Source organism: Pocillopora damicornis, chromosome 3 (assembly GCF_964200805.1).
Source record: "Pocillopora damicornis chromosome 3, jaPocDami1.2, whole genome shotgun sequence".
NCBI classification, from domain to species: Eukaryota; Metazoa; Cnidaria; class Anthozoa; order Scleractinia; family Pocilloporidae; genus Pocillopora; species Pocillopora damicornis.
The window spans coordinates 31,149,467-31,164,840 of record NC_142672.1 but is presented as its reverse complement, the minus strand read 5'-3'; the positions used below and the strand labels follow the sequence as shown (position 1 = coordinate 31,164,840).

At 36.2% G+C, this 15,374-nt stretch overlaps 2 protein-coding genes and 2 long non-coding RNA genes across 7 annotated transcripts; 2 read left to right on the top strand and 2 right to left on the bottom strand.

Annotated features, from left to right (window-relative positions):
• Positions 1-770: 770 nt before the first annotated feature.
• Positions 771-5,491, bottom strand: LOC113680605 (uncharacterized). The gene is made up of 2 exons (XM_027197641.2): positions 4,959-5,491; positions 771-3,233 (listed from the first exon to the last, which is right to left on the bottom strand). Exons 1-2 carry the CDS (start codon positions 5,331-5,333, stop codon positions 3,009-3,011), a joined length of 600 nt encoding a protein of 199 aa, XP_027053442.2. The 5' UTR covers positions 5,334-5,491; the 3' UTR covers positions 771-3,008.
• A 93-nt stretch (positions 5,492-5,584) lies between these two features.
• Positions 5,585-8,917, top strand: LOC113673399 (uncharacterized). Of its 4 annotated transcripts, none has more exons than XR_016185053.1 (6): positions 5,585-5,824; positions 6,711-6,855; positions 7,257-7,301; positions 7,506-7,547; positions 7,808-7,861; positions 8,524-8,917. It is a non-coding gene; the product is annotated as an uncharacterized LOC113673399 (long non-coding RNA). The 4 variants fall into 4 exon arrangements; XR_016185051.1 differs by having other exon boundaries at positions 5,820-6,000; XR_016185052.1 differs by lacking the exon at positions 5,585-5,824 and adding an exon at positions 5,835-6,000 and having other exon boundaries at positions 6,697-6,855.
• A 918-nt stretch (positions 8,918-9,835) lies between these two features.
• LOC149049367 (contactin-associated protein-like 2) lies at positions 9,836-11,711 on the bottom strand. Its single transcript, XM_089200732.1, has 3 exons — positions 11,296-11,711; positions 11,086-11,203; positions 9,836-10,794 (listed from the first exon to the last, which is right to left on the bottom strand). The coding sequence occupies exons 1-3, from the start codon at positions 11,638-11,640 to the stop codon at positions 10,172-10,174; spliced, it is 1,086 nt and encodes a 361-aa protein (XP_089056858.1). The 5' UTR covers positions 11,641-11,711; the 3' UTR covers positions 9,836-10,171.
• A 2,752-nt stretch (positions 11,712-14,463) lies between these two features.
• Positions 14,464-15,158, top strand: LOC149049366 (uncharacterized). The gene is made up of 3 exons (XR_016185056.1): positions 14,464-14,603; positions 14,808-14,849; positions 15,104-15,158. It is a non-coding gene; the product is annotated as an uncharacterized LOC149049366 (long non-coding RNA).
• The last annotated feature ends 216 nt before the right edge of the window (positions 15,159-15,374 follow it).

Here is a 15,374-nt window from a genome sequence, read left to right as displayed (position 1 = left end):
ATAACCAACTTACTTTAGCTGGACTTTTGGGAATTTGCTTGCCCTTAAATCTACAACTCAGCTCCACACAGAATTTTGATTTTAAGGCCTGCTCTTGTTTGGGTCACATCAACCTTCTGACTTTATCACCTTGAGTGAAAGTTTGTTCATGTTTTCATACCTTTGTGTGGGTCTTAAACACAAACAACATAAAAGGAAGTGATCCAGAAAAAAAATTGTGCCACTCTAAGACCAACTAGATTGTATCTAGTCCAATACCAGATTTGTTGAAAAGTTGGCATTCTGAGAATTACTAGCCCTGCACCCTTAACTGGTATCAAATATTGCATTTTTCAGGCATGCACCAGCTTGAAGTTGAAGGGAAATACAAGCAGCTAGTCACCTTTGAAAGGGGAAGTTGATTCCTGCTTTCCTGCCTTGCCTCTTGCACTCTGCCCCTACTGCCTTGTTCTGTAGGCAAGAAATTCAGACCACCATTCATGCAGGTTGCTCAGGAAATAAAATTCTATTTCCTGGCAACAAGGAAAGGTGAAACCAAATAGCTAAAAAGAAACTAACTCTCTATGAAGACTATTTCTGTGATGGAAATGAAATATTTTCAAAATCTAAGAGAATGCATAAAATCACAAGCAATTGTTTCAGGGATACAGAATGTTTACAAGAGCTGAAATTGGCAATTAATTTTCAATTGAGTCTATAAATTGTAACTCGTAACTCTTTGTGGTAAAACATACCACCTAATGTGAACTCACTGACTGCACATAACAAGGTTAGATGGTTCATATAATAACTTTTATTTTTGGTGATTGGCAACTGACAGCATAAATTTACAAACTATGCTGCAAAGACTTATTTCATAGTAATTAAATTCTTAAAACTTGATGAGACCTAATTAAAAGATCTCTAGGTCAAGTACATTTATTCATTTATAATTTGAAATATTACATCATTTTCAAAGTAATAAATCCTTAAACTACCATTACTTTATAACTAACTCTCCCTACTGTCTTCCATACAATCAGTAAGATGAAAGTTTGGAGAATTTGCTACTGGATCAACTAATTATACCTTAATTAATTTTTCCCTTTTTCTTTTCATCACTAGTCAGTTTAATTCTGTGTTAACGTTGTAAGGACAAATTCTTCCTTAGTCACTACAGGTAGTAAAAGGTTGAGTAGTAACACCAATACAGGATTAATTTCTCCCACTGTCTTTACTCTGGTATCTAAACAGGGACTGGCTTTTGCATCATCACCAATATTTAATGACAAGATCCTATGTCGGATAACTCAAATTGTTAGTATTACTTATTATAATAGATGTTAATTTCCTGATTTTCTTCAATAGTTACTGGTTAATCATAAAACCATAAATTGAACTATCAGGTAAGATCTGGACAAAAATATGATCTTTACCTTGCCTACAAGTACATCAATACATCTGACAGTGACTATTTCAAGGCTAACTATGATTAGTATATACCACACAGGTGAGTAGTGCTTTTCATGCATGCTGATTGGCCAGTTTGAAAGTAAATGGCAAATATTATTCACTTCTGAGTACATCAAGAAATTAATTTCTGCCCATTTGAAATAAACATATTAACTACTTTTTTAGCATCTGTGTGGTATAAACCAAAACAAATCTTCACCTCAGTGTAAATTAAAGTGGTGGATATTTACAAAGCCACAAAGCGGCCAAGTAAATATCCACCCCCATTCACCTCCACTATAGTGAATAACTGTTAAGTATTCAAAACATCAACCCAAAATTATAAAGCTAATTAACAAAACTATTCAGCCAAAAGAAACAATGTTTTAAACAAATAATTTGCACCACAAAGTTTCACATCTGTGGAAAAAAGATCATGATGACTTCTTATTTACTATAAAAAAGGTACTGCATACTGTAAACATTAATTTAATGCTATTTGAAAGCCACAAGATTGCACGGGCCATGCAGGAATCAAAGCACTTTACAGAAGGAATTTATGATTATTATACAGTTCCAAAGGTTCACAAATCTTGAATGTTCTGGGAACCGGACCAAATGAGAGCAGTGACATCAAGTTCGAGAAATTCTTTATCATTGTAGCAATATCTTAGCAGTTTTTTTGGTTGCAAGTTGCAGTAACTGTTCTAATTAAGTTCTGTTGTACTCAACTAAGCAGCGTTTACAGACAAGTTCTTTTTTCCAAATGTCTTGTAATTTTAGCACAAAAAACATACCAGAGACCTAACAATTACTAAACTGGCTTGATCTATGAAGACAAGAACCTAAATTAAAGTAACTCCAGTTGTTTAAAAATTTAAGTGAAAATAAGGGGAAAAAAGCCTGATTGTCTTGTAAGTCGTTTTAGGAAATACAGAACTTGTGTTTTTCTAGCAAATATACATCACTTTGTTGGTTGTAGTATTACTGGATAAGAAGAAAATGTTTCTTCAACAACCATTATTACAGTATCACTTTGTCAAGCATTGTGGTGCAATGTGTTGGCTAAAAAATTACATTTCGGCATTCTGAAATATACTTTAGCCTACTAGCAAGCTCAGCTAATTGTTTTTACTGTTTTGATGTCAATTTTTTCAGTTTTTTAAATTTGAATACTCAAGTCCATCCAAAGTGATAATAATAGTAAATAAATACAGTTTATTTTCTTGGGCAGAAATGTGCACATTGGCTCAGGTTAAGGTTGCTCTGAGCTGGCCCAAAAATTTATTTATGCCCTAATGGACATTAACTGTTATTGTTTGAAAATCATTTCACTGAGAGTTGTCAGGAAAGCGGATCTTTTTTGAACCCACCTTACTTCTTCAAATGAAGTATTTGAGAGTAAAAATGAGTACAGAACCACATTCAGCAACCACAACAAAAGTCACTTGCAAAAATTCAGCCACTTTAAAATACTTTCAAAAATAACCAAAGTAATAGTTGATGTTTTTTTTGTGTCCGTGGTTTCCACTTAAGATGTAGCCTTTACCCTCCCTCTTTAAATATTGGCTGATGACCTACAGTCCAATTGAGTTTAGAACTCTGTCTTTAATCAGAGGATCAAAGCATCCATAACAGTTCTCAAACAAACACTGAGGTTTATTGTATTCCAGCAGCTTCTGGGGACCACGGACAAGGAAATGCTCCAAGCTGTAGGCAATGCAGACAATGCACTGTTCTTGGTAATCATCACACTCCTGACAGACATAGACACGACCTGAAGACTTCCCAACAAACACACCCTAAGCAAAAGAGATTGATGTTTGCTTATCAGCAAAATCGTCTAAAAACAAGTGGAATGTGCTATATGCTAACATAATAATGAAAATAAATTAAACCAAATATTCTAAAATATTTCAAAAGAATCCTACAAAGAATAACTTAACCCTTTTACTCACAGATCTCTTTAGTAATTCTCCTTACTGCCTGCCCACAATTTTTATGATGTAAATGGTTTAAAGAATTCTCCAACATGTGATTCAAGTTTTCCTTGATTCTCCTCACTTTTCTGCTTATACTGTACTGAGATTGTATGGAGAAATTCTGTTTTGGTCAATCAAGGGAGTTAAAGGATCAAAATATAAAATTCAGCACCGTGGTTTTTCTGTTCCATAAAAGATTCACTGAGCATACAGCTTAAGTTGTAAATCCCCTCAACAATCTCATCTTAAATTTTACATGTGGACCTGACTTCATTAACATGTATTCTGTGAACCTATCAATTTGGAAAAATGATGATTGCATCAACTATTTTAGGAACAACAGTGCTTCTCTCCTATTCATTTATTCTGCACTCAGGTTTAGTTGACAGCTCACAACTTTCAAACATGTTTGAAAATTCTAAATATGAGACAGGTGTGCAACTTAACAATGTGACTTCAAAAAAGGCTGACTCCAATATTGCAATTTATGAAAAAACTGGCAAAATATACTAATTATATATAATAATTCACTTTGCAAAAAGAGGGAAACTTAGAATTGGAGAATACCATTGACAAGTGAATTGTATTCTATATCATATACCCTGTGCCGCTGAAATTAACCCAAATTTAGACTTTTATTTATATTGATTTATCACAGGTCATATATTAATAAGGGTCTTAATAATTCACTAACTCGACAATTAGTAATGGATGAAAATTGTGATACTCAGAATATTAGAATTGGAGGATAATCTTTTCCATTTACACTATTAAGCATGTTCCAGTAAAAAATACACAGGTAATAAAGAGAAACCAAATGCATCTCTCACTTCATCATCTCTCACAAAAATTCGATTACCAGCACATCAATATGCAAATCAACCCCAGGAAGACAAAAACATTGTAGTCGTTGTGGTTCTTGTTTTGTTCCTAGTTGCAAATTTTTCAAATCAATTTGTTTTGTATTTTCCTTTGTCTTTTATTCAATTTTACCACACTTTGAAACAATGGAAAATAAAACTCAAACTGTTTTCTCACTGACAACATACAGGTCCTCGTAATCATGAAAGTCATACTGTTCACACATGTGGAGCTTGAACAATGACAAGCGTGAGGAGGGTGCGAAAAATATGAACGGCATTTTTTAAAAGGCACAACTAGGCAAGATCACTCGCGCATAGAGGAATATAAACAGAAATTCTATGAATCTATCTTGCAAAAGTTACTTTTGGAATCGCGACGTTTGAATTGTACACTAAAGCTTATAAAATCTGAAAAGCTTAGTCTTTCGGTATCCATTTTAAACCGCTCGTGTCAACTCTTCAACGCCGTTTATTGTCTTAAAAAAATTTAATCGACCGAGAACTCTTTAGTTGACGTTCGACATCAACAGACTGTGTAAGAATAGCTCCTTGATAGCACAAATCAACTCGAATACATAAATATAGCTGATTTATTTAAATATTTGACAATGGGTGCTAGTGAAGGAGTTATCCACTACAAGTTCAGAATATTTCCTTGCACTTCTCAAATTAACTACCTTACCTCTACTGGGAATGATAAGCTTCCTTGCAACATACCGATCTGTGCAACTTCCTCTTCGATATAGTATTTTTTCCACACTTGTAAAGTGAAATCCTCGAACACGGTCGACTCGCCACGGCCGACGATCACTAGATCTCGATTGAAACCATTTACAATAAGCTTGCGATATTTGTAGTCTTCGAGAAAAGAGTCCAATTCTCTTGTGTCGTTGACATTTAATTTCCTTAGCCGTGTAAAGAAACGTTCCTTATCTGTGGGATCCGCCAATTGAAAGGCGCTGGAAATTTCGTTATCCGCCATGATTGTTCTCTGAAGAAAAACCACACCAGCAAACGGATGTAAATTGGTGGTAAAATCTTCGATTATTTCGGACATATAAAAAAATATCCAACAAATGCAGAGCTACTGTAAGGATTCTTGTGTGTTGATTAGCTGTCTTTACGCTTCATGTCATAAAGACAAACACACAGCAAGAGTCCGCGTTTAGCAAATGTGTCAAATCGTAGTAATCATAAATTATCACCAGGGAACTGGGCGAGGGGACTGTTAATCCTCTCCTCTCCCCACCATAGAAGGATTTGCTTTGCATTTGTTCATTTATTATTTGGCGACCATACCGCTGAACCGAAATAACCCTGGGCTCGATATTGACCCTAAGCTTGTAATTTCTATCAGCTCCTTTTTTCCTTGCTTTTTGGTATTTTGATGAAATACATTTAAAATTTCAAACAAGCCAATAATACTGATAATAATGATGATTACAATGTCAATGATCAAGAACAAATATGTCAATTATACAAGTAAGGAGCAGGACTGTCAAGACTGCCGTTCCGCAAATGGGGCGCCCACAATAAGGCAAGTCAGAGGTAAGCAGTTATCACCAGTTGATGGTCATATATTGAGCCATAAATCTTTGGAACCCTTAATCGGAAGGCTTTGGATCTTGAGACAATTGTTATAAATACAATCTCGCCAGCGCTGATATTATAAAGAATTACCTCTGACCACTCAAAGGGCAGGAACTGCAAAAATATTTCGTGAGGTAAGGTATACTACAGTTGCTGATAAGCGCTCATGAAAGGATTAGTTTGATTATGAGGATCAACTAATGAAATTCAATCATGTACGTTTTTAAAGACGGCTTGACTTTTCCAGGCATTTCCTCAAATTAAAACTAACGCAGTGTGTAGAGTCAATACAAAGAAACTTCACAAGGATTCATGATTTATATGCTGAAGCGATATTTCGAAGCAAACTGGCATTTTCGTTCGAATTTTTGCAACGACTGCGCCACATATCTACGTGGTTTTTACATCCTTGGGAATGTTGACAAAATCCATGGACATCACTGTCTCTTAAGGTCTCTTAAGGGCAGTCAGATTTATGTTGCTCATGTATAAAAGTTGCCACATTTCTATGACGTCTCCTTAGACATGACTGTGCTAATTACTGTTAAACTTTGCTTTTTTTCCCCTTGGAAGTGTAATAGGAAGCCATGACTTGACCCGTTTTGTGAGAGTTGCACCCAACCCCATGCAATGGCTTATAACTGCTAAACATGATCACAAATTAGATTGTTAACTTGCATAAGAACACAACACAATGACCTGGCTGGGTGTTGAGAAGCCTGGACTATCACCTGGTCTCCTGTGCCCTGTTTCAACCACATTGTTAGTACCAGTCTTTTAGCTGGTAGCAATATTCATGCAGGCTGGTGATGGTTTAGGTGGTTATTCAGTCTTTGCTTCATAGGTATGAAGCTGTAATCCTGAGTTGCGATACCACGCAACCCATTTCCTAGAAGATGTCAGTCAAAATGGAGGACTGGCCTAAAGAGAAGCAGGTCTTGCTAAGGAGTATTAAAGAAAAGGAGGAAAGGTTAAAAGACTTTGAGAAGGTTAGAGGCAAAAAAAACAGTAAGTGACAGCAAAACACACAATAAGCTAATGTGCAAGAGGACATTTGGTAATTTGTGAAGGGAAAAAATATAAGCATTAATATAAATTAAACCAAAACCATAGAAATCACAGCAATAAATTTGAGTGGAAGAAATTTCAATAGGAGCCAACATGAGCATAAAGAAAAAAAAGCAAACTGTGTGAAGGGCAGAAAAACATGAGTAACCAAGTTGTGATTGTTTTTAGTTTTGGATCCAATTTGATGTTTGTGGTGTTCAAGCTCCCTGGACCAATCAAAGACTGTTGTAAAGCAAAAAAAAAAATGGAATAATTTCACTAAATTGCGTATTGGCTATTAACTGGTCATTGAGGTGAATGTAAAATCTTGTTATTTTTGCAGAGGTTCCTTCCCACCATGATAGAAGATGAACGACTAATTTTGAGGGTAAAAAAAATGCATATACAGTTAGTTGTTAGATCTTTTTATGTCATTTGTATTATTTGTAAAGATGGTGGGTTTCATTGAGATGGTTTGATTGATTTTCTCAGTCATGTCTTCTCCCTGTTTCAGTTTGCTTTAAAATAGATTAGTTGTTTTAACTCTTCAGTACAAACATTTACATGACCTTTTATTTGTAACCTTTTAAAGGAAAAGGAACTTGAAAAAGAAGTTGATGGTGTGAAATCCAAGGTAAAAAGATGTACCTAATTTTAATCAATTAGCTTGAGTTAGTATTGAGTGGTACTGGTACTGTAAGTTATGCTTGTATGAATGGTCATTTTTCTGTGTCCCCTTTCCCCCCCCCTCCCCCCTCCCCCCTCCTTGATACACTTGTGGTCTCCATGCTCAAGTAATTTATCATTTAATTGTTAAAATTCCATATTAATTGTTTTCTCTGTTGCAAGAGATGGTTAGTTGTATTTTTTCTTCTGTTTGTATGGTGCCATTAGATTGCCACTTGCAAGCAAGAAATAGAAGTTTTGAAGTTGCGGAAACAACTGAAGGTTAGTTACTCTGACTATATATAGAGGGCATTTTGATTGAGTATTATAAAAAGGAAATAGATGATCAGAATAAGCTAATGAACACTTGGAGTAAAAACAAGAAAAATTCTTGAGCTATCAGAAAATATGACTGTTAGAGGACTTTCTCTGTCAGTGACAACTGATCCCCCTCCCTCCCATTCCCCCCCCCCCGAGAAGCATGTGATTCCAAAAATCTTCCAATCCCTTTACCCCCCCTCCACCCCCTCCACCCCCTTCACCCCTTCCCCCCTTTAGGTGGTAATGAATAAGGATGAACTTCCCCAAGGCAAATTGAAGAACTGGAATTTGCTCCATTTACGAATCAAAGATAATGATATGTCTGATTTGTCAAGCAAAGGGTCTTTTTGAGGACGAGTAGTTTCAGAGTCAATCCAGAGTCTAGCATTCCTGAAGCTTTTTTCACAACAACAGAAAAAAAGTTTCCAAACAAGGAGTTTGAACTTTTTATCACTTAATTCAATGGAAAAGTTTTATAACATTCTTTTAAATTTAAAGCACCTGAAAATTCCTGTGGCAAGCCTTAACCACTTCTGTCAGTAATTAAAAGTTTTCAGGACTTGGTATGAACTTCTTTCCCTTTGATGTGACTTGTCTATTCTGTCTTTCTTTTTACTTGGCAGGAACTTGAAGAAGAAAATGAAAGTCTAAGCTCAATACCGTAATTAAGTGAATAAAATTAGCTACTCAGTTTAACTTTCAATTTTGTGGTAACGAGTAAATAAACAATAGCCTCCATTTGGCACAAAAATATGCACGGATGTTTGTCCGCACACATTATCTGTCCCGAAATGTGAACAGTTTACCGATAGCGAAGCTCAAGGAAAATGGAGAGTATAATTTTGCGTCAAATGGAGCAAGGCCCAAGAAAAATATTTACGAACAGCTAATTGTTTCCTGCGTGGGATAGTTACTTTTCATTGTCCTCTGGTACAACTTTATAAAAAAGATAAACATGTTCATTCCTTTGTAACAAGAAAAACCCCCTCTCATCTTGAATTAAATTTTGAACCAATAGTTTTATCGTTGTGGATGTGACGTATGAAATTTGGAGAACATCACTCGGGGTATATTTGGTAAATAAACCCCTCCAGGCGGCTGGTATGTAGGCTGGTAATGTTTGCGGCTGAAAAATTGTCTAATGGACGAATATGAGGCCGAGAAGCGAAGCTTCGAGGGAAAATGTAAAATTCTGGGGAGAATCTCTTAACCGTGGACATTATCAGCTTGTAGCCAACGTACCAGCAAGCCAAAAGGGGTTGGATGTATTTTCTAACCCTCTCATTAATTATCGTAACGCGCGTTGACAGCAAATTTTGCTGACTTTGTTGTAATTTTTGGAGTAGCATTTGAGGTCAGCTTTTAAACATCATTACCACTGGACTCTACCAAACGAGTAGTTAGGTGACAAAGATTATGGCTTTGTTTCTTTTAGGCGGAAATTAACGGAGGACAAATATCGACGTATAGGGGGGTTATTTTGTTATTTTGTACCACATGACATACAGAAGCCAATTGAGTCGCGAACATCAATAGGTGGGTTATTACCTGGCATATTTCCCACTTGTAGCTGGGATATTTTCGGTCACGAGTCACGTTTAGACCAATCGGACGCGAGCAAAAATATTTGATGGATTATGGGTTCTCCCATTCACATCGACGAGTGTATTCTTTTGTTAGAGAGGTTAAGCGTTGGACCTCAAAGTAAACGGAAAACATTGAATCCCTTGCTTCTTGTTTGCACCTGTTTTAAGCCTGAAGTGAAAATATTTGCATAGCTGATCTTTACAGTATGCCTCGTGCGTGTGACATGAGGTTAGTAATGGCTCTGTGATTCAGGGGTAGAGCGTTGGAGCTTTAATTTTTAATTCATCATGAGATCTCCATTTTTTTCTTTGTTACACATTCGAGGCAGGAAGGAAAACATCTTTCTTTGTTTCAATATTTTTATTATTCGCGAATCAGAAATTACTTTGCTGCTTTACATGACTTCAGTTCTGATGTAGGAAGAGAATCAAATCAGAGCTACTTTTCGCCTTATGCAATAGCCGTAAACTCTGATGCCTGATGACTATTCGAAAAGGAAGATGTTTCTTTAAGCGATTCAAGTTTTACAATTTTTTTTCAAATACTTTTAACTAAACATTATGAATTTCTCCATTTTTCTCACAACATTACAATCAAATTACCAATTCATTATCATGGACCTCCATGTAAATTCAGTTCTGACTAAAGGAATACAGTGTTCAAGTTGTCTTTTAAATGTGAATTCTAGATGAGTCCATAACACTCCAGTTTTCCAAGCGTGTGATATCCTTTTTCATCGCCACTGCCCCAGAGATCGGTATCTCCAAATCTCATTTGAATCACAGGAAGCTTGGACTTGTCTGTTAGTAAACCGCTGTCCTCTCGCCAATTCCAATCGTTCTTATCGCAGTTGCAGCCGTAACTGCTGTCCGCACACGTGTTATTCAACCCGCACGCACATTTAAAGGGAACAGAGTTGACTCCACCCCAGTACTCCATCTTCTCGTCATCACGTGATACCCACCAGCCGAACATGCTACCATTTAGAAGGAGCCTTGAATTATAGCACTCGTATTTAATAAACTGCTCACAGTGAGAAGATGAAGCTGTTAAGCTTGCTAGCTGAATCAGACTGGTTTCATTATAAGTAACATTACGCGAATAACTACCACGGTCATCATACCCATCCACCAGAGTTCTGTTTTCACTGTCGTGACTGACAACTGTCACTCCTATCCCGCCCTTGTCAGTCATGTCACAGAAGACTTTAAATGGTTTCACTCCGCCCTCTCCATCAGGGTCGATGAAATAAGAGCCATTTTTAGCCTCAGGATAGCAGTATTTGATGTCACTGCAAGTTCGATTTCCTGAAAAACAAATAACAAAGCAACAAAGAACATAAGAAATTTAGAAGTAAAAGATTTCATTTATCTTAATATAAAGTGCCTGACATGAACACGAAATTTATTTTCTCTTTACGGGAAATATACTTGGGGAATGTTTATCGGGGAAAAGAAGTACAATAGACCGATTTGAATTGAATTCATAGCCAAAAGTTGAAAAGAGGTAAACCATATACATACAAGAATAGTGGTTTATGACAGTATGTGACTCTTCCAGTTCTACCACATGCAACAGTAAAAGACTAAATTCAATACCTCCACGTTTGCAGTGAGTTCCGCAAAATCCAGGCTTACATTCACAATGATAGGAGTTCCTTTCATATTCAGGAACACAGACACCTCCGTTGTTACAAGGAGCGCTTTCACATGGAGACTAGAAACAAAGTGAACATTCCTTGAATCATCCAGTTTCTATTTTAAGAAATACGAATAGTGTTAAACACCAAATATATGAAGAGATCTTACCAACGGACTGCAGTGATGGAAGGTAGCATTTGCATGAACCTTTTCAGCCTCTCTGTACTTGTCTGTGGCCAATAACTCACACAGATAAAGACCTTTGGAGTCAGGATACACTGCTATGTTGAACGAATAGCACTTTGGTTCACCGACACAAAGGAAAGTGCAGTCCAAGTTATCTTCCACCATGGACGATGTAAGTTTCTCTTCCCATAAGAAATAGAAAGGGTCGCACTTGAATTTACCAAACGAAGCACGGCCTGTTGGATATCGATAGAGAGCGCTGTTTTGTGTGGCAAACAACAATCCTAACAAAGAAGGAAAAAACAACAGGAGTGGCAGAAGCAGCATGATGGTGGCCGATGAACTCTCACCACGGGAATGAGTTGCTGTATGATACCGTAGACTTTACATTCAAATTAAAAAATAGGTCCTTTATAATTGTTTGTCAGTAATTAGGAATTAATAGCCACATCTATGAAGCAGGTGCCATGAGTGGGATAAACTCCTACTAAAGGGGAAGTAAAAGGGGGAACAGTAAGTTTTAAAAAGTTTTCCTGAATAAAACTCTCCTTCTTGACAAACCTGATACTTTTTTTAGTTTTTTTTTTACAAGAATTGCTTTCAAACTGTTTTTTTCTTTTTTACTGAGGAAACGATGTCTATTGATGCCTTCTATACAAATAGGTTTAAATACTATTAACTATTCATATTTCTGTAACTGGTTCTATTTTGGCTCGCAGCAGGATAACAATATATGAAATAAATTGACACTATAACTTGGTACCAACTACAAGAAGCTAATGTTGTTTTCCTCTTAGATTCATCTATGTCATGTCTGTCTGACATGTGAAGATCGGAAACGTGCGAGCCTCGATTATGTATTTTATTTGCAAAAAAAGTCAGTCGTTTCATCTCTGTTTATTAGCATTTTCAATTAAACACTATACTGTTTTTAAATATAAACATTGCAGAGTTACTCATAAAAATATTTCCGGTAAAAGTTTCAAAAAAGATATCCAAATAAGTAAACTTACATTTGCGAAGGTTGTTTATCGAACATGTTACAGAACTAGCCAAGAATAACATTTCACTTAAGAGAAATGGTCAGATGACTCGCTTATGATAACTTCAGGTGCACTTTGAAAAAAGCCTGCAAACAGAGTTGAATTACACCTGTTCTGCTCGACTGGAATAAAAAAAATATTCTTCGCCTTATGTAGGCTTGAGATGCAAAACAACGGTCTGTTAGTGCACTATAATAACAGCAAAAGACACCTTGTCGGCAGGAAATACATTGGAGAGAACGAGCAATGGGGGTTTTACCAGCGATAGCTGTCTAGAAGGATACCAATCAGGAACCAAAAAAATTATTTAACTTCAGTCAATATACCAAAAGATCGTCGGAAGATCTTTGCTACCTCTGGTATTATTTAAGTGCGCCTAAACTTGTTTATGCGTCAAAATGTGGAATGCCCCCGGCTTGCAGAAACACTAATTAATTCAATCCACTGTTATACAATAAAGGAGAAGGCGTCATGACTTTGGCGAATATTCAGTTATTTTGACACGTTGTGTTTAGAAAAGTTGATGCTATGATATTATATTTTTATGCGTTTCTTTTATCTCTCATTCCGAATACGCTTTATCTTTGAAATTAAGTTAATCGAGAGGAGAAACTGTATAAACTAAAAAAAAAAAATGCAATTTTTTATTTGAACACCTAAGGAAATATCGTCGCCAAAAAATGTAAGGTTAGTTCAACAGACATGTACTCTCGTAAATCAATAGGCTTAGACTTTTTGCTCAACAGTTTATGCAAAGTGCTATATTGAAACAAAACGGTGGCAGCAACATGCACTTTGTTGCTTCGTTATCAATATATATTCAAACTTCACCGGAAATGATCATAAAGTAAAAACATATCGAGGAAACTTTATCTACATGATGGCTTAAAAGAATCATGATTTCCCTGAGATCGTATTTTCTGATCATTTCATTGCTTTGCGTCGCCAGATTAAGTTGCCCTTTCTGATGAATAAAAACAGGACCGACTTCGTTTCCTGCTCAAGGGTATTTCAGAGCATTTAAAGAGTGGGCCATTAGTTGAAGAATAAAACGATTGTCAACGTTTTTAGGCTCCATGGGTAGGGGGAGAGAAGGCGACAGTGAGTATTAATATAATTTATCCTGAAGGGGACTGTAATGGTCGCACAACTTTAAATCCTTAACATAATACATAACATTTTGTTGTTTAGTGGTATTGAGAATTCGCGTGCATATATTGAAATGTAGAAGGCGCCAACGAGAGGTCATCAAGCTCTATCCGATGAAATGTCTCAGACAAATAATTTAATCACTTGCAAAATCCAAACAGAGGGAAAAAGAAAAATTGTAACAAAGATGACTATCTACTGTAGGCTTCGAATTCAAGTGCTAATACTAGACTTACAGTCATTTTCAGATTTAGCATATTTTATTGGACCCCAAAAGGGGTGAAAGTTTGCAACTATAAAGTCTTTTGAATCTTTAATTTAAGATTTTCTTAGCAGACTAACTTCCAGCTTGGTCGTCTCCCCTTTACTTTGGTTAACAAATTACGTCATCATAAAAATTACATCAAAGATGTATTTCGACGAATTAGAAGCATGTATGAGTTTTGTAAAATGATGGCAGATTTTTCCCCGCAGGCAACAGCTTTGGAAGTGTGCTAGGAAGCCATGACTTGACCTGTTTTGCGGGACTTCCATCCAACCCCATGCAATGGCTTGTAACTGTTAAACATGATCACAAATTAGATTGTTAACTTGCATAAGAACACAACACAATGACCTGGCTGGGTGTTGGGAAGCTTAGGTTAAAAGACTTTGAGAAGGTTAGAGGCAAAAAAAACAGTAAGTGACAGCAAAACACACAATAAGCTAATGTGCAAGAGGACATTTGGTAATTTGTGAAGGGAAAAAATATAAGTACCAATATAAATTAAACCCAAACCATAGAAATCACAGCAGCAAATTTGAGTGGAAGAAATTTCAATAGGAGCCAACATGAGCATAAAGAAAAAAAAGCAAACTGTGTGAAGGGCAGAAAAACATGAGTAACCAAGTTGTGATTGTTTTTAGTGTTGGATCCAATTTGTGGTGTGCAAGTTCCCTGGACCAATCAAAGACTGTTGTAAAGCAAACACAAAGAATGTATAATTTCCCTAAATTGCGTATTGGCTATTAACTGGTCATTGAGGTGAATGTAAAATCTTGTTATTTTTGCAGAGGTTTCTTCCCACCATGATAGAAGATGAACGACTAATTTTGAGGGTAAAAAAAATGCATATACAGTTAGTTGTTAGATCTTTTTATGTCATTTGGATAATTTTTAAAGATGGTGGGTTTCATTGAGATGGTTTGATTGATTTTCTCAGTCATATCTTCTCCCTGTTGCAGTTTGCTTTAAAATAGATTAGTTGTTTTAACTCTTCAGTACAAACATTTACATGACCTTATATTTGTAACTTTTTAAAGGAAAAGGAACTTGAAAAAGAAGTTGATGGTGTGAAATTCAAGGTAAAAAGATGTACCTAATTTTAGTCAATTAGCTTGAGTTAGTATTGAGTGGTACTGGTACTGTAAGTTATGCTTGTATGAATGGTCATTTTTCTGTGTCCCCTTTCCCCCCCCCCTCCCCCCACCTTGATACACTTGTGGTCTCCATGCTCAAGTAGTTTATCATTTAATTGTTAAAATTCCATATTAAATTTTTTTCCTGTTGCAAGAGATGGTTAATTGTATTTTCTCTCCTGTTTGTTAGGTGCCATTAGATTGCCACTTGCAAGCAAGAAATAGAAGTTTTGAAGTTGCGGAAACAACTGAAGGTTACTTACTCTGACTATATAAAGAGGGCATTTTGATTGAGTATTGTAAAACAGACATAGATGATCAGAATAAGCTAATGAACACTTGGAGTAAAAACAAGAAAAATTCTTGAGCTATCAGAAAATATGACTGTTAGAGGACTTTCTTTGTCAGTGACAACTGATCCTCCCTCCCTGCCCTCCCCCCCCCCCGAGAAGCATGTGATTCCAAAAATCC

Excerpts from the sequence above, each read along its gene's own strand:
- LOC113680605 (XM_027197641.2), bottom strand. The coding sequence starts at position 5,333 with ATGTCCGAAATAATCGAAGATTTTACCACCAATTTACATCCGTTTGCT. Across the intron at positions 3,234-4,958 it reads GCTTATCATTCCCAGTAGAG|GGTGTGTTTGTTGGGAAGTC; the intron begins GTAAGGTAGTTA and ends TCTTTTGCTTAG.
- LOC149049367 (XM_089200732.1), bottom strand. The coding sequence starts at position 11,640 with ATGCTGCTTCTGCCACTCCTGTTGTTTTTTCCTTCTTTGTTAGGATTG. Across the intron at positions 11,204-11,295 it reads TCCATCACTGCAGTCCGTTG|TCTCCATGTGAAAGCGCTCC; the intron begins GTAAGATCTCTT and ends CTTTGTTTCTAG. Across the intron at positions 10,795-11,085 it reads AACTCACTGCAAACGTGGAG|GAAATCGAACTTGCAGTGAC; the intron begins GTATTGAATTTA and ends TTTGTTTTTCAG.